A 23,171-nucleotide genomic window follows, 5' to 3' on the forward strand; every position below is an offset into this window, starting at 1 on the left:
TCAAATCCTAGGTAAGCATATATTGTGCGTGTGAACGTTGACATGAAAAGAAAAAAGTAAAAAAAAAAAAAGTAAAAAAAGATTTTATTATTTTTTTTATTATTTTTTTCCCTTCTGTATCTCACTTGATTCGATACTCGGTAGTACCGACGTGTTTCGGTTCGGTACCTCAAAAGTACCGAATTCGGTACCCATCCCTGTGTGTGGGTGTGTGTATCTGGTCTCTCTTAGGCATGGGATTGGCTCAGGAGGTAGAGCGATCGTCTGGTAATCAGAAGGTTCCCGGTTAGATTCCGACTCCTCCCGGGCAGCGTGTCGAGGTGTCCTTGAGCAAGACACTTAACCCCTAACTGCTCCCGATGAGCAGGTTGGCACCTCGCATGGTCATTGGTCGCCTTGTGTGTGAATGTGTGAGTGAATGGGTGAATGTGAGGCATGAGTTGTAAAGCACTTTGGATAAAAGCCCTATATAAATGCAGTCCATTTACTATCCACCTTCTGTGTACTCCAGAGATGGGGCACATTGGATAATATGGTTAATAATGTTTTGACAGACCTGCCGTCATTTCCTGTCCACCTCTGTCTGTATGACATCAGTGTTTGTGTAGTGAAGACACCACTAGACACTGTCGCCGGTCTGGTGACAGCCGCTCCGACATTCAACATGTCCTCGATCTGATCAAACACGCCAGGACTTTGAGCACCACAGACCAGGTTGATTAACAAACCGTTCCAGTGTGTGCAGGATATTAGATTCAAATGTAGATGCAAATCTAGATGAGAATGTGTGCAGCAAACGCTAGGCGACTCTGGAGGCGTCCTCCGCAGGCTCTTGTGTGTTAATGTGCACATAGTTGTTGTGGGTTTAAATCCTGGCTTGTCATGCAGTGCTGCGTGTCCCACCTCTCCCGTCACTGTTGACCTCGAACCCTCTTTTCTGGATCCTCCACTCCACAACTGTCTCTTCTCTTGGACAACGCAAACAGTTGTGATTGGAGGATCAAGAAAAGAGGGCGGGTTTGAGGTTAATTAGGGGCGACAGTGGCTCAGGAGGTAGAGCGCTCGTCTGCTAATCAGAAAGTTCTCTGTTCGATTCCGGCTCCTCCCGGCAGCACATCCTTGAGCGAGACACTTAACCCCTAACTGCTCCCGATGAGCAGGTCGGCACCTCGCACGGTCGCCTCCACCGTCAGCGTGTGAATGCCTGAGTGAACGGGTGACTGTGAGCGGCATAAGTTGTAAAGCGCTTTGGATAAAAGCTGCTATATATTAACGCAGTCCGTTTACCTGTCCCAGAGAAAGTGAACCGCTATGAGATGTGTGAACTCACCATGCCGTCTCGTCATTTGTCCCCTCAGGTGAGCAGCGGCAGAGCCGGCCAATCGAGGCAGAGCAGGGATGAGCGTCGACGGACGTCAGGAGGTGGTGACCACCCCTCCCCCGCCCGGCGGGGGGACCAAGGAGCGCTACTTTGACCGGGTGAACGTCAACGACCCGGAGTACCTCAGGGCCCGCAACATGTCCCCGGACCTGCGGCAGGACTTCAACGTTCTGGAGCAGAAGAAACGGGTCACGCAGATCCTGCAGAGTCCTGTAAGTATAGAGGGGGACGGGGTCATGTTCATCTATAGAGATATCACACCTAGGGATGGGGACCGAATCAACTACTTCTATAGATAGATAGGTACTTTATTGATCCCCTTGGGGGAAATTCCAGTGACATACACATACAGCTCATCGTCTCATTAACAACATCATATCACAATCATTACATTTTTACAGTAACAACGGGCCCGGCACAACATAAATTCAAACAGGCATGTACATTTGTTGACACATGTCGACTACAGAATGCCTGAGACACTGTATGCGATTGTCGGCTGCAGCAACACCGGGGTGTCATCAGGGACCGAAACTAGAGAGCGCCACCCGCCATTTGCGCTCAGTTTTTACGTTTGGCGCCTCCCACTGAGAGGTCTGACCGCCGTGTGGCGGGCAATCAAATAGTCATGTGAAAACCGAAAATCATGATCCAATTCCTTAGCGGAGTTCTCACTCGCTGTCTCAGCACAGACATGCAGCGCACCGCGCATTGCTGCTGCTGCTGCTGCTGCTGCTCCTACACCCTCCCCACCTGTTTCTGTATGCCTGCATGTAAACAGAGGCTATTGCCTCCGAGTCACCGTGACGTTAGTTAGCACTGCTGCTGCTGCTCCTACCCCTGTATGCCTGCATGTAAACAGAGGCTATTGCCTCCGAGTCACCGTGACGTTAGTCTAGTCAGTGTGGGACCTTCGTGAGATAACGTTAGCTACCGTTACAAAATGACCCAGTCAACTATTCACTTAGTTTAATACATGAGGCATTGTGTAACGTTATCCAGCCGGCTAGCTACTGATAGCTCCAGACATCAACAAATCCTCCAGCAATAGTCCAGTGCATAATACCTCTGTTGGCTAGGTAGCTCACTAGTCACTACGAAATGTCGCAGTAAACTAAATAGTTCACTGAGGCGTTGTCCCAACGCCATCCAGCAGTAGCTACAGATAGCTCCTGGCATCAATGTCCTACAACAACAACATGCGTATTCGAGTCCCTGGCTTACATCGCTGCTGAATAGGGTAGCTCAGGAGAATCCTTTTGCATGCTGAATGTAGCGTTTAGGGTCCAGCTGCAGCGCCGGAGAATCCTTGCTGGAGCTGGAGGCCACTCGAGTATACACACAGACAGTGGAGCTGTTTGCAGACAGCGAGGTGGCGATGTCTCGCAGATAACACAATCACAAGTATGATTATATAATATATATATTTTATTAAAAAAAAATTATATAAAATAATAATAAAAAAAATGTTGTTGATTCTTCCCATCTACCCGCCACTGGCCGGTGAGTCAAAAAGTTAATTTCACTCCCTGGGTGTCATTGCGCCAGGCGGGAGGGAGGGAGGAAAGATTGTCCAGCAACGGGAGGGGCAGGGACAGGGGGATAGGACTTTGGTGATGAGACAGTCTTAGGCTCCCCCCTCCAGCACGCGTACTAGTCGGCTGCCGTCATAGGGTACCGACTGAATCACGTTGGTACTACCGAGTACCAATTCACGTGAGATCCGCCAGGTGCCACATTTCGGTCAACGCTTCGGTTACCACGAAACGAAACCTATGAACTGTGCCGCACTTTCACGTCAACGTTCACACCCACAATACACGCTTACCTAGGATTTGACTTGATTCAACAACAAAGCAGTCGGGGCAATGGCAAGCGTGATCGCAAGTGTTACACTTTACAAAGCTAGATGCAGACGACGCTCGCTGCAATATTATACAGTATATATATTTTAACAAATTGTTCTAAATAAATAAATAGTCCTGTGAGTATAGAGGGGGACGGGGTCATGTTTATCTATAGAGATATCACACCTAGGGATGGGTACCGAATCAAGTACTTCTAAGGGTACCGACCGAATCACGTCGGTACTACCGAGTAGTGTTGTCACGATACTGGAATTTCGAACTTCGATACGATACCTTGAAAAACATCGATATTCGATACCATTTTCGATACCACAGGGAAAAAGGTTCAATCTTAAAATGTTTTGTTGCTGGTTGATTCTCCTCAGCTTCTCTCTGGTACTATAAGAGAAGATAAATATAACACTTTTAAAACCCTTTGTTTATCTTTAGATCACACATTTAAAATAACTGTTCATCTCACTTCAATCATTTTTATTGCAGAACATGGTATTTTCTCAAGCAGACAGATGTAAACACTGTAATCTGTGTTGCATGTACCTGACAAACTGAACTGTTTGTATTACAGTCATATTCCAACTTAACTGAATGCACATGTGTGTGTGTGTGTGTGGACTACTGTACTTTCACATTAGCTATATTTTCCGAGGGCGACAACTTTACCTCTTCTCGATATTGAGGGGGGCCATGTCCCCCTGTAACCCCCCATAAATCTACACCTATGCATCACACACACAGCCCACAGAGTCTCATAAGTATTCATAGTATCCTCATAGCGTGTCATGCCTACCAATATGGCGCCACGCCACAGCTCATTGACCACGGTTGTCACGGTAACCTATGTGGTAATTGAATACAATCACCTGCCGTTTGCTCGTCACCAAGATGTCTGAGATGGAATACTAAGAATACGGAAAGTGACTAAATCACATTTATCTCTAGATCCCACAGACACTGTAGTCTACAGCAGGAAAGGGATTGGGTTGTGCGGCTTGTGCCTTATCTTATAGACCTGTTCGCTTGTATACGTCAGACTCAGTGTGCGCGCATCAAGGGGGCAAAAAGGAACGTAATCCTGGTCAGAACAACGGGGCAGACTACAATATATTTGCATTTGTTAGCCATGCTAGCGATCTAAACAATCAATCCATGCCAAAGCTATATATGTAAAAGGTGAAAGACTCACACTCACAGCCATGCTGCTGATTTGGCAAAATGACATCCAGCCGTTTTCGTTTGAAACAACTTTTAGTCAGAGGAGTGTCATGGTTTCTCCATAGAGCCCCGTCTTACTTCTTTAGCGCAGAAGCTCAGACAGGTAGGGGGCAACTTAGTCACGTGACTCAGTTGGTATTGCTGATTGGCTCGAACACGGTATGTTTGTATACAGCGAACAGGTATATAGTGTCTCTCTACGCCCTAAGTGCTGCTTTAAGTCCACACAGTCCAGTGAGTGCTGGAAGCCAGTGGTCTACACAGTGTGTGTTTGTGGCCTAGGCTCAATATGGTTGATCTGTGACATTTACATTTTCACGTCGTGCAAATGAGAAGAATTGCAATGAACAGAGGACACCTTTTTCAAGAGATATTTTCAACCTATTACTAATAGTTTGTGTTAACATTTCCTCCCTCCCACCGCTGGCGGTTACATTTCCCAACACACTTGAGTTGTGAAGGAGTGTGTGTGTGTGTGTGTGTGTGTGTGTGTGTGTGTGTGTGTGTGTGCTTGTGTGCTTGTGTGTGTGTGTGTGTGTGTGTGTGTGTGTGTGTGTGTGTTAATGTGTCCCCCCGCAGTAACAGAGGTTGTGACATTAACCACAGAGCACAGCAGTCAGCGGTCTCCTGCAGCCTAATATAACCGCAGCCGACCACACCCTCCTCAGATCAACTACTGAAACTCTCCACCTGCATTCTAGGCCACCTATTCTCAGGCTTTGCTGAAGCAAACAGCTGCACAGTGTGAGATGTTTCAGTAGTCTACACTACATCCATACCTCATTTTAGCATTTTTTTAGGTTTGCATTTTTGTACTTCATTGTTGGCATTTTTGTACCTCATTGCCTGCATTTTTACTTCATTGTACTTAGGTTGTTCTTTAGTTGTATATTTGTATAGTGTCTGGACTTTATTCCTCTTTTACTTACTTTTTATTTTACTGTATGAAGCACATTCTCAGGGGGCTCATACAGAACCAAGCATTTCACTGTAATGTACATGTACTACTCTATACATGACAAATAAAAGCAAACTTGAACTTGCACTTCAGTAGAATACCCCGTCCAAGCGGCGCTTCTGTTCAGTCTGCCTTGGTACCAGACGGGCTAACCGCTAACAGGCTAGCATTGCTACCAGTCTCTCCCGTTAGCATGACAACCTTTTTTTGACACGATGCCTAGCGTCATGACAGGCTAACACAACCTCTGAAATAGATCTTGTGGTTTGGGTAGGAAACCGGAAGGGAGCTGTACTGTAGCCAGTTTGTTCCACTCAGCTCCGTCTCTCTTTCCGCGGGCGTCTGTATCGGCCGTGCCTCCGTGTGACGCGGTGTCGCTGCTGTGTGTCTGGTACCGGTGCCGGAGTGGCCTTTGAGCGCTCACTGGTAGGTTTTACAACAAGCCCCCGGCCTTTTAGGTCAGGCTATCCAGGCTTTCATGTCTGTTTGCTCAGTAATATTGACTGAAGGCCGGTCTGTAGCTGAAAGGCACACTAGTGATTTTCAGCGAGACCCTATGTTTGCAGTCGTGTGTGTGTGTGTGTGTGTGTGTGTGAGAGATTTGATCATGTGTGGTGGCGGTGGTCTGGCATGTTCCTTTTTAAAGCCACAAATGTGACCCCGCATTCTGCACATGCCCAGTGTGGTCTACTTGGCGGGCTTCTCACCAGCTGTTCGGGGAGGCGGGACGTTAGACACATGGTTCTGCTGTATGATACTGTGGGTGGGGGGCTAGCATAAAGAGCATTGGGTAATGTCATCTCGTAGTAGTGATGTCTGTCTGTCTCTGTCTGTCTGTCTACCTGCCCATCTATCTGTCTTGTCTGCCCAACTCTCTGCTTGTCTGTCTGTCTGCTGGTCTGTCAGTCTGCTTGTGGTTGTGTATGTGTGAGCCAGCTCTCATTAAGCCTGTCTGTCTGCTTGTGGTCTTGCATGTGTGAGCCAGCTCTCATTAAGCCTGTCTGTCTGCATGTCTGTCTGCTTGTAGTTATATGTGTGAGCCAGCTCTCATTAAGCCTGTCTGTCTGCCTGTCTGTCTGCTTGTAGTTGTATGTGTGAGCCAGCTCTCATTAAGCCCGTCTGTCTGCTTGTGGCTGTATGTGAGCCAGTTCTCATTAAGCCTGTCTCTCTGTTGTCTGTCTGCTTGTGGTCTTGTATGTGTGAGCCAGCTCTCATTAAGCCTGTCTGTCTGCCTGTCTGTCTGCCTGTGGTTGTATGTGTGAGCCAGCTCTCATTAAGCATGTCTGTCTGCCTGTCTGTCTGCTTGTAGTTGTATGTGTGAGCTAGCTCTCATTAAGCCTGTCTGTCTGCCTGTCTGTCTGCCTGTGGTTGTATGTGTGAGCCAGCTCTCATTAAGCCTGTCTGTCTGCCTGTCTGTCTGCTTGTGGTTGTATGTGTGAGCCAGCTCTCATTAAGCCTGTCTGAACCCCAGCAGTAACAGGTGGTTCCCTTTGGGCACGCTGTTTATACTCAGTCAGCACCTCACACTGCTGGCCCCTACCACTACTATACTGTACTACAACCACAACAACAACAACAACAACAAGGGTATCCATGTCTCTCTCCATTTCACTCTCCCTCCATGTCTCTCTCTCTTTCCCTCTCTCTCTCTCCCTCCCTCTCTCTCCCTCCACTCCTCTGTGTGTTGTTACTGTGTCGTGTGTGCAGTGTTGTGGGTCTGACGGCAGCTGTAGATTACATGCTTCCACCCCTCGGCCTGCAGGCTGTATTTAAAGGCAGACTGATATAGACTAGGCGGGACAAGACCAACACAACTGAGTCTTTGCATCTGTCCCTTACAGGAAGCAGGTGGAGCAGTTTTAAACAGGCCTCCTCTCCTCTCCCAGCCTCTCCTCTCCTAGTCTCCCCTCTCCTCTCCTAGCCTCTCCTCTCCTAGTTTCCCCTCTCCTCTGCTAGCCTCTCTCTCCTCTCCTAGTCTCCCCTCTCCTCTGCTAGCCTCTCCTCTCCTAGTCTCCCCTCTCCTCTCCTTTGCTAGCCTCTCCTCTTGTCTGCTAGCCTCTCCTCCCCTCTCCTCTCCTCTCCTAGTATCCCCTCTCCTCTCCTCTCCTAGTATCCCCTCTCCTCTGCTAGCCTCGCCTCTCCCCTGCTAGCCTCTCATCTCCTAGTTTCCTCTCCTCACCTCATCCACAACTGTATATAACCTAAATGATTTAGTGAGCCTAAATGATAATGTGGGTTTTGAAGGAAGCGCATGTTTTATCTCCCCCCGTTGCCTAAGAAAAGATGACTTGATAATTTATGGCATCCCAGACCTTCTGCAGAGAGCCTCCTCACATGAGACCAATATGGCAGTATTGGCCAATATTGTTTTCCCTTTTATCTCCCAGCTCCTAAAGGTGTCACACGTGTAGAGCACCAACAGCTCCTAAAGGTGTCACACGTGTAGAGCACCAACAGCTCCTAAAGGTGTCACACGTGTAGAGCACCAACAGCTCCTAAAGGTGTCACACGTGTAGAGCACCAACAGCTCCTAAAGGTGTCACACGTGTAGAGCACCAACAGCTCCTAAAGGTGTCACACGTGTAGAGCACCAACAGCTCCTAAAGGTGTCACACGTGTAGAGCACCAACAGCTCCTAAAGGTGTCACACGTGTAGAGCACCAACAGCTCCTAAAGGTGTCACACGTGTAGAGCACCAACAGCTCCTAAAGGTGTCACACGTGTAGAGCACCAACAGCTCCTAAAGGTGTCACACGTGTAGAGCACCAACAGCTCCTAAAGGTGTCACACGTGTAGAGCACCAACAGCTCTATATCCTCCGGAGAATCCGTGAGAGCTCACATCTCTCCTCCTCCGTGGCTGCGCTTTGTCATTTACGACATTTCCCCCGTAACATGCGTCAGGACGTGTTATTCATCGTGAATTATGAGCTTTGGGAGTGAGCGACACATGTTCACAAACAGTGACTGAACTGCACAGGAATAACGTGAATTCTTTAAAAGGGTTGGACTTCCCCCTTTCAACCCTTTCACTACCACACTACCGAAAGTTAACCATTTCCCCTTTTTAACCCTTTCACTGCCACACTACCGGAAGTTAACCATTTCCCCTTTTTAACCCTTTCACTAGTGAAAGGGTTAACCGTCTGTAGTGTGGTAGTGAAAGGGTTAACCATCTGTAGTGTGGTAGTGAAAGGGTTAACCATCTGTAGTGTGGTAGTGAAAGGGTTAACTGTCTGTAGTGTGGTAGTGAAATGGTTAACCGTCTGTAGCAGACCTGGGCATTGTACGGCCCGCGGGCCGGATACGGCCCGCGGGATGATTCTGACCGGCCCGCGAAAGATTACATGATGATTTTATTTTTTTTTGTACTTTTTTCTTTTCATGTCAACGTTCACACGCACAATATACGCTTAGGAGTAGGGCTGGGCGATATGGTGATATTATATAAATATCGGGTACAGTTCATAAACGATACACTTTTTAAACATATCGTGGACATCATGATGTTCCTCACAATCCCTCACATCAGTTTATAAGCCGCCGCGGTTGAGATGACTTACTTTGGCGCAGCGCTCTACTCCCTCTCAAAGAAAGAAAATACACACAGACTCGCCCCAACCTACGTCATGTACACGCCCATACACACACACACCCAGAGAGGCGGTGCTACAGGTTTGTTTGGAGGACTCTACTCGAGGAAACAGGGAACGGGGATACGACAGCGTGAGAGAAGTGGCCAGAGCTTTGCAAGTTTAAATGTTAGCCATACGTGTTTTATTCAGAAACGGCAATGGAATATGGAGGCGCCGAGGTGGATGAACTGGTAGTAGCCTCGCGTTCTAACCGTTAGCATTGCGGCTAGCGCAAATGAGCTAATAAGGCACTGAATTCATACAGTAGCTTGTTAGCTAGCGTCGAAATCCGTGTATCGCGTCAACGATGACGTCACGGCGCCCCAGCTACACTGACGGGGGGGGGGGGGTACCGTCTTTATATCTATATAATCTATGGGGGGGTACTACCGAGTCGAGTAGGTAGTAGGGCACCATGCAGACCGTGGAAAAGCGGCATAAGAGAATACTTCATAATGTTTCATGCAATTAAAAAGTAAATATATATATATATATATGATGATGCACACACACACATTTACAGTGTTTTGTTTACCAGTAGGATGTTATAACATTGCTGATAATAAAAATCATACGTCTAAGCTATCAAGTCTCCCGTGATTTTATATTACTATATATTAAAAGTATAGGCGGACCATTCCTTGGTTACAAGATTATTATTTTCTCACAGTAGTGTGTGTGTATTTTTGGCTAAAGTGGATAGAAAACAGTACTGTGCAAAAGTCTTAGGCACCCAAGAGTATTTATATAAATTGTCTTAGATGTTAATAAACATTTTTCTGTATTAGTGTGTCAGTAGACTACTCTTTTAGATTTTTAGAAATGTTTAATTAAATTATTTTTGAAAGCATCTTCATGTTTTAAATAATGCAGCCATATGTTGCAGGGACTATTTTAATCGTCATGTTGGTGTGACTGTAGGCTTCAAAGGGTTCAAGCATTTTTAAGGGCTTTAGAGCAGTGTTTCTCAACTGGTGGGTTGCGACCCAAAAGTGGCTCGCGGGGCAATTTTTAGTGGCTAATATATATATTTATTTTTATTTTGCACTATCTATCTTTGTGAAAGTGGCTTCTCAGCTCTGGTCCAACTGAAGACAAAGCGGAGGAACAGATTGGACATTGAGCATGACCTCAGAGTTGCTTTGTCTACCATCACCCCAGACTTTGAGACTCTTGTCAGGAGCAAACAACATCCCCAGTTATCCCATTAGTTCCCTGGGATGTTAAGCTAAGAAGGATAATTATTTATTATTCTTTTATTTCATTGTGTTTTAGCCCTTAGTTGCACTTTTGTTGCAACCCCAGTTATCCCATTAGTTCCCCCAAACTTACTGTAGGTCTGTTATGTTAAGCTAAGAAGTCTGCTAAGAAGCATAATTATTTATTATTATTATTTTATTTCATTGTGTTTTTAGCCCTAGTTGCACTTTTGTTGCAACCCCAGTTATCCCACTAGTTCCCCCAAACGTAGGTATGTTATGTTAAGCTAAGAAATCTGCTAAGAAGCATATTATTTATTATTATTTTATTTCATTGGGTTTTTAGCCCTAGTTGCACTTTTGTTGCAACCCCAGTTATCCCATTAGTCCCCCACATTTAGGTCTGTTATGTTAAGCTAAGAAATCTGCTAAGAAGCATATTATTATTATTTATTATTATTTTATTTCATTGGGTTTTTAGCAATAGTTGCACTTTTGTGTGTTTATTTCATGTTTTGAAAGATTGCGTATTACTGCAAATTATTATATATATTTTTTACATAAATCATAGTGGTTAAAAAGATTTGGGTCGCGACTTAATGACTAAGGAAAATGTTGGGTCCCGAGGCTAGACCAGTTGAGAACCACTGCTTTAGAGGAAATGTCAAAATATCGTGATGTACATCGTGTATCGTGACATAGCCAAAAAATATCGTGATATCATTTAGAGGCCATATCGCCCAGCCCTACTTAGGAGACATGCTCAGAAGATGTTGGTTCTCTTTGGATCCACCTACATATGTAAACAGACATTCTCAGTCATGACGTTTACCAAGTCCAGGTACAGATCCTCTCTCACTGATGAACATCTGGCAGCTGTGCTTCGCATCTCCACCTCAGACATGCAACCTGACTTTGATGGACTTGTTAAAGCTCAACAGAGACTGGATTTATCACACTGAATGAAAAAAAAAAAAAAACTGAAGAACACTAAAATGTGGAAATATAACAAGTGAAATGGGACACTTGATATTTTTTTTTCTTTTTTTTGCACAGTTCTGAAAACATTAAATGTTTAATATAGGTAAGTAAAAAAGGCTACAAAACTGGGACACTTTTCTTTACACAGTTCAGTGACATGTCTTTGTTTATTTTGCTATAAGATGATGTGATGTCTTTAGAAAGCTAAGAAAATCATTGTTTCAATAGTATATGAAACTCAAAATGCCCTTTGTTATTAATGTTTCACATTTTGTTTATCATTTTGGAAATAAATTCTATTTGAATAAATGATATTTTTGAAAGCTAACCTTTTAATTGCCAAATAATAACATACACTCTTACCAGGGGTCAAAACAATGCCATTTACTGCTTTTTATATAGAAATAAAATGTATATTATGCATAATTGAGTTTGGAATTTTGGCCCGGCCCCCCAACATGTTTTCAGTTGCTCATTCGGCCCCCTGGGAAAAATAATTGCCCACCCCTGGTCTGTAGGGTGGTAGTGAAAGGGTTAACCATCTGTAGTGTGGTAGTGAAATGGTTAACCGTCTGTAGGGTGGTAGTGAAAGGGTTAACCATCTGTAGTGTGGTAGTGAAAGGGTTAACCGTCTGTAGTGGGATGTGAGGACTGACATGTTACGTCTCCTCTAGCTCCTGTTGCAGCCTCAAAGCCGTGGCCCGAACCCAAAGGGAATCTCCCTGCTATTAAGACCCAAGTAGTCTGCTCTGTCTGGATGCTGGTTGTGCCTTTTCCACGCTCCACCGCACAGCGCTCAGTCACTCGAACCCTTTTCCTGTCTGCGCCTTCGTGAACTTTCATGAACTTTCTTTCATGCGCTTTCATGTCGTTTTAGCGGTGCTCTTTTATGATTAAGTTGGGCCCTTTTTTTTCTTTCTCTCTAACCTTTATTTATGAGCACATACCCCCCCCACCACCTGCTTTACGCTCACACACTTACACACCTGGGAGCTGCGCAGTATATACAGCCACAGTCTTCTATCGTAAGCCACTGAGCCAACGACGAGGCTCTGTGCCGTTTCAGTCATGGTTTCTGAGGGCGGGCGGCCACCGTGGCTGTTGGGGTGAACGAGTGCAGTCTTCAAGGAAAAAAGGCTGTCGAGTTTATGCAGAGCGGCAGGGGACACCTCGCAGCTGGAGGGGGCGATTTCACTGACGCACACACACTGGGCTGGGGTTAGATAGGGATGGGGGGGGGGGATCAATAGCATCGGCTAGCTAGCTGGCAGGCTGGCAGACAGACAGACACTCCCCCTTTCTGCAACACTGTCACGTAGACTGCATGAAAGAACTGCATTGTGCTGACTTAACCAGAGAGCCTATAGTGTCTAGGCGAAATTACAGGCCTCACCTGTGTGTGCGTGTGTGTGTGTGTGCGTGTGTGTGCTCCCTCCTGAGCATTTAATCATTTTTCACGAGTGTGCTCCTCCTCTGTGATGTAGCGCTCTTGAAGCTGTCGAGGAGTGACAACGTGCCGTGTGACACACAGTCTTTGATCAGGCGCATAGTACCTGCAGCCCAGGGGCCTCCGCTCCGTCTGAGTCATCAACGAGACACGTGTTTTTCTTTCCCACGCTCCGCCCGTCTGCGACACTGAAGCGCGGCACGAGCGAGGGAGTTGCGGAGAATGAAGACGTCAGCGGCGGCGGGGCGGTCTGACCTTGTTTACCGGAGCTTTAGTTAGACCTCCTTTGTGATGACCAGGATGTGTGTAATGACCCTGGTTTCTCAGGTCTCCTGAGGGTATATATCATCCTGAGCAATAATAATGATAAACTACCTACCTCATACCATAGTCTACCTATATAACTCTGTATGATAACATGTACAATAGTGCTGTATTTACCGTATACATTTATTTATTTACCACATATATGTATATATATACATATGTCTAAATATACCTGCATATAATCCTTCTATATACCTACTTATACACCTGCACCGTATATATATACGGTGCAGGTGTATATATAAGACTATATATATAAGACTATATAAGACTATAAGTATATATATATAAGACTAATAACCTTAGACACACCGAACAGGTGTAGTTTTTCCTCTTTATTATGAGGCTCAAAAAAAGAGTTTGACTTTACGCCAAAGGGCGGACTTATTTACCCAAGGGTTTCTTGTTTAATAATTTTATTTTTTATATTTTATATTTACACGAAGGAAAAAAAGTGTTTACCCGTTTTATTTTAGGACCTTCCCCATTTTGAATATTTCAAGTCCAAATACAATTGTCTGATGTAATGATGCAAGGCTGTCAACAGCGGCACTCAAGGGACATTTTTTTATTTAGTAAGTCAGTAAATATCTATTTTTAGCCCATAAAAAATAGGGGTAAGAGATATGCAATTTAGTTTCGGGTATACTTATGTAATAAGTTTGAATGTACTTTGTATATATTTAATTTTGTTGGACATTCACACGTCTCAGGTATATTTAAAGGTCTGTTTAGAGGTGAGTTGACCAACAACCTGTTTAGAGGTGAGTTGACCAACAACCTCAAGTACACCGAAGTGGTGATGTTTTTTCCTGTTTTTTCCTGTTTGTTCCCCTTTAAAATGAATAAGGCATTAGAGTGCATCTATCTAGCCATACATACTAGATGTTATTTTTGTTTTATTTGTGCTTCTAGTATAACAACAATTTTATGTTTATATATTTTATATCTACATTTATTATTTCTATATTGTGGTAATTTTGACTTAAGAATGGACTCTTGGTATCAAAGTACTTCCTGGGTCAAATTCGACCTTATAGCAACTCTCAACACACCTGTGGATGATGTCACTTCCTGCTTTGCTTGGTATATAAACATTATTGTCGGTGAGAACATTTGCTAGCCATCAACACTGAGGAAGGAACATAAATTGTTCCGAAACATGTTTGTTTCAGGCTGCCATTAAATAATCAAAATCTGTGAGTGCTGGTCCAAGCGTATTGCTTTCTTTTTCTAATTCACCAGGAAGCAAAATTACACTGATATTATCAACATAAAATATAACCCCCCCCCCCAAACACACACAAGGAACATTCATTCACATCACAACACACACAAGCAGGTCTACATAGACACTGAAGCAGGCACCCATGCCATGCAATTCCGGGTATAGAGAAAACAACTAATGACAGGAAGAATATAATAAAATGAAAATACAATAACAAAATACAACAAGCCATCAGACCACAGTTTGTAAAGGGAGAAATATGGGAAATATTGGTGATCTGGAGATGAGATTTCAGTGCTTTTTGAACTTCAGAAATATGTGGAGGCAAAGAGTTCCACAACGTTGACCCTCGGTAGAGTAAACAAAACTCTACACGCTTTCCCTCCAATAAGTGGCACAGTCTTTTTTTAGCCCTAGGAAATGATCTGAGGGATGCAGGGTTTGGATACAGGCAGAATACGGAACTATTTGTGTCAGTTTTTAGCACCAGAAGCAAAGGGCCTACTGTATGTGCTTTAATGGAACCCACAGTGCTTTAACTCTGGGCTGGTATGTGAGTTTAAAAACAGGCCAGCGTATTTAAAAGTGCATGCCTATTCGCACACACACACACACGCACACACACACACACACACACACACACACACACACACACACACACACACACACATGCACACATAAAACACATGCATACTGTACTAAACACACATACATAAAACACACACAGATATAAAACACACACATACAAAACAAACGTACACACTCCACACACACAGTCTGTATCAGTCCACTGGGTGCTATCATTGGCCAGGAGCCGACTCCCTAATCGCCACTATTGCTATATATCCATTGTATAACATATGAAGCCACCTGAGCCATGTTTTTGTTGTTTGTCTTTTGTCTTGTCTGTTAATGTACTTTTATAGTTTACATTATGTCTTTATTATGCTTATTGTCATTATTGTTGTTAGTGCTAGTGTTGTTAGTGTATTTGTCTACTGTATTGTGATGTCTTGTTCTATGTATGTTCTGAAAAAGGGAAATAAAAACATTTATAAAAATAAAATAAAAAATAAAACAGACCAGCGAGCAACGCAGCTGAAATGGACATTCGATGCATTTATTTCTTTCCGTCACTCACAAAGAGATGGAAGTGAAATCATATTCATGATTGGATCCAGCGTAGGACCCAGGATTAATCTGTTTTAGATTATTGGAATCAAATCCCTGGCGTCATAATCTGCTTGGAAAATGGAAACGCACACAAGCGGTGGTGGTGCAGATGCCTTCCACTGTGGTGTGTGTGTGACGTGTGTGTGTGTGGGTGGTGTGTGCACCTGTCTTTTCCAGCACTGCAGTCACTCAAAGTCTGGACTGATTTATTTATTTTTTCTTTTTTTTTTTTACTTTTTTTTTTAGCGTTTATCGCTTTTCTGGTCAAGCATGACCGACAGTTGTAGGGTGAAACGGGAGAGAGAGCAGGGGGAGACATTCGGCAAATGACGGCGAGTCCGGGAATCGAACTTGGAGTCAACCAGATCCGTGACGCAGCACGGAGTCCCGCGACGCAGCGCGGTAACATGGTGTGCTACTGGAGCACCCCCTGGACTGATTTTCAGGACTCGTGACTCGACTTGGACTTGAGCACTGATGACTTGGACTTGGACTCGAGCATTGACTGCATTCGGATGATGAGGACTTGGACTTCATCATCATCTTTGTTTTACGTCCCTATTCTCCCACTACAGTGAGGCTGGACGGGCGATGACTCCACGCCACTGGAGTCATCATTTTTGGTTTGTAGCTAGTTTTATACCTCGGATGCCCTTCCCTTCCAGCCAGGTAACCCAATTGTCGGTGAGGACCTAGCCTTTGCGTATTCCTACACACACAAGGCAGTGTGGCACCCTGTGTAGGGAGGCTAGAGAGGGTACTAACACTTGCCCAAGGTGCACTATCAGACTAGTGGAGGGAAGGAGTCTTACTTCTCCATTCTAGACTAGTTAATTGATAAATATTTGTTTTTCATTTGTAATAGGCCATAAACATTTGGCATAAGATATTGGTGGCTAGTGCATTTGTTTGGCTATTGTGTAAATAAACTCCCTTTAAAATGGTGACCGCTGTGTCATTTATGTTTAATGTAGACCTTTTTTTATTTGTATGTCAGCTCTTTGACTGCCAGAGTGGAGTGGACTCAACCTTGATGACTCGGACTCAGACTCGGGTAACAGGGACTCGACTCGACTCAGACTCTTCTTTGGTGACTCGGACTCAGACTTGAACACTGGGGACTAGAGACTCGACTCGGACTTTCAAGTTTCTTTATTAGTTGTCATACAGAAGTACAGAATACTTTTATACAAAATGCTTCTTTCTGTTTCGCTCCAGAGACTGTGCTAGGCAAAAATAGATAATAAAATAAGTATAGCAAGTATAAAATAGAAGTCAAGTACATAGACAAAAATTTTCAGTATATACACAATGGACTTGAGGTTTAGTGACTCGACTACAACACTGGCTGTCACTGCCAGCAACATGCTATAGAGAGAATTCTCCACACAGAAGGAAAACAAAGGCATTTCTAGTAGAACTAGAACACAGGATCTCCCCAGGCCTGATGAATAGACCTCCGACTAGGTTCTGAACCAGGTCGATGCTGTTCCGGGAACCGTTGCCCCCGCACAGCGCTCTCAGAACCACAGAGAGTCGCCGGAAACAAACCGGCCCTTAACCGTCGTACATCAGCACCAACCGCAGCGCCCCGGGGTCAGGTCAGTCGCCACGGCAACCTCCCTGCGAGTGACGGAGGAATGTCTGGCACTGCGTCAGAATCCGCAGGGCGCTAGGGACCGGTTAACATTGTGACTGGGTGGTGCTCCACTTCTGACAAAAACACCCTAGTGTGGGCATAAGAAACCCACGCCACTGGCTCCATCCGCCCACACTAATGGACCTCCCCGTCCACAGGGAGTGCTGGGGGGGGGGCATGGATATGTTTTTGTCTACAGAGCGAGACGGCTCTACTGAGTGGCGCAGAGTCAAGAAGAGTCTTGCATAAGAGCAGCACAGCTGAGATCGAGGCATGAATATTGAATGAGGCCTGTTTTGGAAAGTCATGGTGTGGAAATGGTGTCAGGTCCTGTTCGTCTCTGTTCCGCTCATCCCCCTCTCTCTTCTCCTCTCTTCTAAAGTCGGGAGACCTGAAGCCACTCGGAATGGTTCCGAGCTGAGCTAGCCAAGAATGCCAAAGCTTGTGGGTATAACTAATGGTGTTGGCAAAGGATTTCATAGTAGACATGTTTGAATCACAACTCGATGGACCTCCTGGTTTGCTGACGAGAGGCAGACATTCAGTTATCGTTCCGGAAAGCATCTGGTACGGGAGAGGGCATATGGTTGGACAAGGGAGCGGTAACAACTTTATGTCATATTGAAATGCCTCCTTTCGCCAAATGAGTGAATATGTTGGTGAACTGCCGATATGACTTCACTCACTCTCAACTTGTGATGTGACCCAGTTCAGTTGTGACTTCATATCTGATGTGATGGCATCAGGGTTGTACGGGGCTAGCGGTAGTTGTGACTTTATCTGATGTGATGTCATCAGGGTTGTACGGGGCTAGCGGTAGTTGTGACTTCATATCTGATGCAGTGTTAATTTCGTCAGCAATTTTTAATTTTAGTTTTAGTCTTAGTCATGTTTGTGTCAAATGCTCTTTTTCGTTTTCATCATATTTAGTCACCTTTATCTATTTTTTGTTTAGTCTCGATTTAGTCTTTTTTGTTTCGTCTCGCCACTCAGTTACAGCCTCATAAATTGGCGTGAGCTTTTTCTAAACAAAAACAAGCTAATGTTAGTGCTAGCTGGTTAGACTTATGTAAGCTATTTAATGTGTTCCATATTATTATTGATGCTGACTTTATTAGGTGGAGTTGCAGGGCGTGCACCTTTGACAGGTCCGTTGTTGTGTTGTGGAGTGGAAAGAGGAAGAAGGTGAATAAAACCGCTATGTTGATGATCAGATATCAATTCTCCCGTGATTTTATTTGACTATAGTTTGGAAGTATAGGCGGACTATTCCTCGGTTACATTGGTGGCAGCGGTTGGGATTGTGAATGAATGACCTTTATTTATATAGCACCCTTCACAGCACGAATGCACAGGGTGCTTTACACTACAGCTTAATATAAAAACACAATAAAAACAAAATCAGAAATAAATGACAACAGACAAACAGCAGTTAAAAACAGTGAAACCAGATAGAAAAAGTAGAATAAAAGAATTTGGATAATTAAACTAACTAATTAAAACAACACTATAGAACAGAAAAAGGCGCCTATGTGTGATTAAAAGCCTGCCTGAACAAATGTGTTTTTAGTTGTTTTTTAAAAGAGTTCTCAGAGGGGGCAGTTCGCAGGTCCAGGGGGAGAGCGTTCCAGAGCCTTGGTGCTGTCACCTCGAAGGCTCAATCACCCCTTGTTTTTAGCCTGGTCCTGGGGATCACATTGTTTCCTGCATTCGTGTCCAGCGGAAGAAGTAAAGGGAATGCGAGAATGAATTAGAGATGATTTGACAGCTAGCTAGTTGCTAATGCTAACAGTAACATAGCAGTTCGTTTCAAAGTATAGTTAGACAGCATTCGCCGTTGGACAGTAAGAAGTGGAAACGGTTCTTGACTTGAGTTTGGTGATCAACATAACGGTTGTATTCACCTTCTTCCTCTTTCCACTCCACAACACAACAACGGACCGTCACAGGTTTCACACATTTCTCCCCGGGCTGAGCGGGCTCCCCTTCTTCTCCTCCTCGTCTTTCACTTTCAACAATACATTCTGCCAAGTCCAAGCCCACTGAATACAAGACCACTGAGACCCTGTTGCCCCGCCATTGTTCCATTAAACCCATGCTGTGTGCAGTTACTGCTATCTAGAATGCTGGCTAAGAACAAACAACGCGGGTGAGGAAATTAATCAAAGCGCTTGCGCTGCACACATAGGAAACGTAAATGCTGCACTAATAATATGAATAAAAAAGTTATTATTTTGTCTCGTCTTAAAATGAAGAGAGATTTCGGCAAGATTTTATTTTGTAAACTACATTTTGTGTCGTCGTTCGTAGTCAACGACATTGCATAAACTATTTAGTCACGTTGGTGTCACATGATCTACATTAACGTGATGTCTCGTCGTCAGGGGAAGAAGCTTCGTTGACGACCATATTTAGTCATAATTGTCTTTGACTAAATTAACACTGATCTGATGTGATGTCATCAGGGTTGGATGCGGGGCTAGCGGTAGTTGTGACTATATATCTGATGTGATGTCATCAGGGTTGGATGCGGGGCTAGCGGTAGTTGTGACTATATATCTGATGTGATGTCATCAGGGTTGCATACGGGGCTAGCGGTTAGCATCGGGGCAGCTACTCGTTAGACGGCTCTCTTCAGCAGCTGTTTTAAGTTAAAGGCATTTTTTTAATGTAACACTGACTCCTATTGTTATTATTGCTTAATCATTTGGTTGGTTGTGTTAAGAGACACACTTCAGACTGTGGCTTGATGTTAAATACAGTGATTAGACACTCAAACCGTACTCTTATGTGTGTGTGTGTGCATGTCCGTATGTGTGTTTACGTTTGTGTGTGCGTGTGGTTTCTTTATCCACTGTGCTTGTCCCAGTTGAGATGCCGTCACCAGGTGAACCTCGGCACGCGACATCAACATCCTTATCGCGGTCATCCGCTGCTAGACGTTACCATAGCTGGCTTTGACTGGAGTTGTTTGAATAATACACTCTGACTGTTGACTTGCATTGTGTCGCCTTCGTTCTTGCAATTGAATGTGAAGATTATATGTGTGTGTGTGTGTGTATGTGTGTGTCCTCCTGTCTGTCTATCTGTGTTTGTTTACTCACGTGCGCATGCATGCATTCTTGCATGAGTGTGTATGTGCAAGTGAGCGTACATAGGTACAGTCAGCAGGGACCGCCATGGCCAAGCTACTGCTGGAAGTGACTGATTAGCAAGACCTCGTTCTCCCTTCAGCTGACCAGATCAGTCAGATAGCCAATCCTGATCCTGTTTTTCAGCCAGCCAATCCTGACCCCTGTTGGGCCTGTCAGTGAGACACAGATTGACACCTAGGAACAACATTCTAATCTCTGATTAACACGTCTCTCTCTCTTCTCTGTTCCTCTCCCTCTCTCCCTCTGTCTCTCTATTTCTTCTCTGTTCCTCTCTCTCTCTCTCTCTCTCTCTCTCTCTCTCTCTCTCTCTCTCTCTCTCTCTCTCTCTCTCTCTCTCTCTCTCTCTCTCTCTCTCTCTCTCTCTCTCTCTCTCTCTCTCTCTCTCTCTCTCTCTCTCTCTCTCTCTCTCTCTCTCTCAGGCCTTTAAGGATGAGTTGGAAGGGCTGATCCAGGAGCAGATGACTAAGGGGAACAACCCCGCAGGACTGCTGGCCCTCAGACAGATCGCTGACTTCTTCATGGCCAGCTCGGTGGCCGGATTCAACACGTCCCCCCTCAGTGAGTAGTCACAGTGGTACATCCCGTCACCCAGGCAACTAGCCGGTTGTCACTTGTTGGCCAAGGTGCAATGTCAGGAACTCGTCGTCATTTTGACCTAAAAAGGTGTTTTTAGAAACCTATCCCATACTTTAAGATATATTATATATATTTTTTTTTTATTGATCCCCTTGGGGAAATCCAGGCATCATACCAGCATAGGGGAGGGGAGGTACATGTATGGGCAGGGTAATAATAGAAAGACATAAATATTGGCAATTACAATTAGATCTGAATATAACAAAATGAGAAAGAATAAACAGTGTAAACAATATAATTAACTCTGAATATTAAAATATGAGAGTGAAAGAGAGAGAAAAAAAGGTTTGTGATCATACATTTTCGAAGATATAGCGATTTTCTCCTTTGCGGCTTGGCCATTTAGTGACCTCCAGTGGAGCGTGTAGACCTTGCCCCAGGCGAGCCGCTTTGAACTGTGCTCAGAAAAACAAAGGTTGGGTCAATATTTGAAAAGAGGAGATTTCCACTACAGATGCACACATGTACTGCATGCATAATATGTGTAGGATAGGATAGATGTAGGATACGATAGTTATTATCCCCCATGGAATTAGATTAGATTAGATTCAAATGTATTGTCATTATACAGCACAAGTACAGTACAACGAAAATAAGTTTGGCATCCAACCAGAGTGCAAACGTACAGTAAAGTGCCATAGTAATGTACAATGTACAGGTGATTAAAGAGTGAGTGTAGTACTAATTAGATGTATGTACAGAGTTGTAGTATTAATATGTTTACATTTACATTTACATTTAGTAATTTAGCTGACGCTTTTATCCAAAGCGACTTACAAGTTCTGTACGACAAGACAGCAAGAAGGGTACAACTCTATCAGCTGAGTAACAATGTTCATCAAAGTGTTGCGTGTTACAGTGTAGGTTAGTTTATTAGGACAAGTGCATGACAGTAAGGTTAGTCAGGGTTCGATTTTTCTTTTTTTTTCTTTTTTATTAATCATTTCAATATGTACAGTGATACAGGTATAAAGACAATATGGTAGTAAGTCATACTGGCAAGCAGTGTAACTAGTAAGACATTTACATTTTGTAATTTTGCTGACGCTTTTATCCAAAGTGACTTACAAGTTCTGTACGACAAGTCATCAGGAAGGGCACAACATTATCAGCTGAGAAACAATGTTCATCAAAGTGTTGAGTGCTACAGTAAGAGTAGTTTAAGGGATATGTACAGATATAGTACAGATATAGTATCTACAGAGATTTAAAAAGGATTATTATTATCACATCACCCCCACCCTCATACACCTCCACTGGCTTCCTGTAAAATCTCATGTCACCTTCAAGATCCCCCTGCTCACATATAAATCCCTACATACCACCGCCCCTCAATACCTATCCGACCTTCTCCACACCTACACCCCCTCCCGGAATCTCCGCTCCTCTGACACAGGCTTACTCACCATCCCACAAGCCCCCATCCTTTGGAACTCTCTCCCCATGGATATCCGAAATGCTAACTCTCTCGTCCACTTTAAAAACCTGCCGAAGACCAGGGCGGCTGGGTGGCGCAGCGGTCTAAGCGCTCGTCACCAACGCGTGAGACACCGGTATCGATCAGGTCAGCGTTGCCTCCGGCTTGGGCCGCCCGTCATACTGACTCAATTGGCAGTGTCAGCGGGAGGGGAGTCGATGGGTGGTAAATGGTAATCTGGTCGTTGTAAACAGCGACTCCTACAGGTCAGACAGGGCGCCTGCACAGCAAGGACAGGAGATGTCGAGGGTAGTGTGAGCCTCCCACACGTTACACCTCGCCAATGAGAGTCTGCGCTGGCAGGTGAAAAGAAGTGGCTGGCTGACTCTGCATGTATCGGAGGGGACATGTGATAGATTCTTCAACCCTCCCTACGACCGACCAGTGGGGGGCACATGCGAGCAACGATCAAGACAGGGGAGGGGGGAATTGGCACGACTAAATTGGGATGGGATAAAAAACACCCAGGCCTATGGTCTCTGATGCTCCTGAGCATCCTATTGTTTAGTTTCTTAGTTTAGGTCACCGTTATCCTCTCCCCTCCGCCTTTTTATTGTGAAGCCGCCTTGGGTATGTGAAAGGCGCTATATAAATTCAAGCCATTATTATTATTATTATTATTAGTATTATTAGTATTATTATATTACAGGTATGTACAGACAGATGTGTATGGATAGATATATATGTATATATGTAATGTATATTATGCAGATCAAACAGTCATACACCCCCCTCCCTCACGCACACACACACACACACACACACACACACACACACACACACACAGATGGTCCCAGCCCCAGACTCCGGAAGAGCCACACATATTTCCTCATTTCTCAGCCCAGGGTCCAGTCCA

At 44.5% G+C, this 23,171-nt stretch overlaps 1 protein-coding gene across 5 annotated transcripts in view; it reads left to right on the plus strand.

The window, feature by feature from the left end:
* The window catches only part of add3a (adducin 3 (gamma) a), a 239,165-nt gene that overhangs the window by 147,595 nt on the left and 68,399 nt on the right, over positions 1 to 23,171 (plus strand). For all 5 annotated transcript variants that reach the window (XM_084318972.1, XM_084318971.1, XM_084318970.1 and 2 more), the window contains exons 2-3: positions 1,359 to 1,593; positions 20,622 to 20,760. In XM_084318972.1, the coding sequence (XP_084175098.1) occupies positions 1,399 to 1,593; positions 20,622 to 20,760 (334 nt within the window). In that variant the 5' untranslated portion in view covers positions 1,359 to 1,398. The remainder of the gene's footprint in view (positions 1 to 1,358; positions 1,594 to 20,621; positions 20,761 to 23,171) is intronic.

This window comes from Notolepis coatsorum (genome assembly GCF_963971535.1).
Source record: "Notolepis coatsorum genome assembly, chromosome: 7".
NCBI lineage: Eukaryota > Metazoa > Chordata > Actinopteri > Aulopiformes > Paralepididae > Notolepis > Notolepis coatsorum.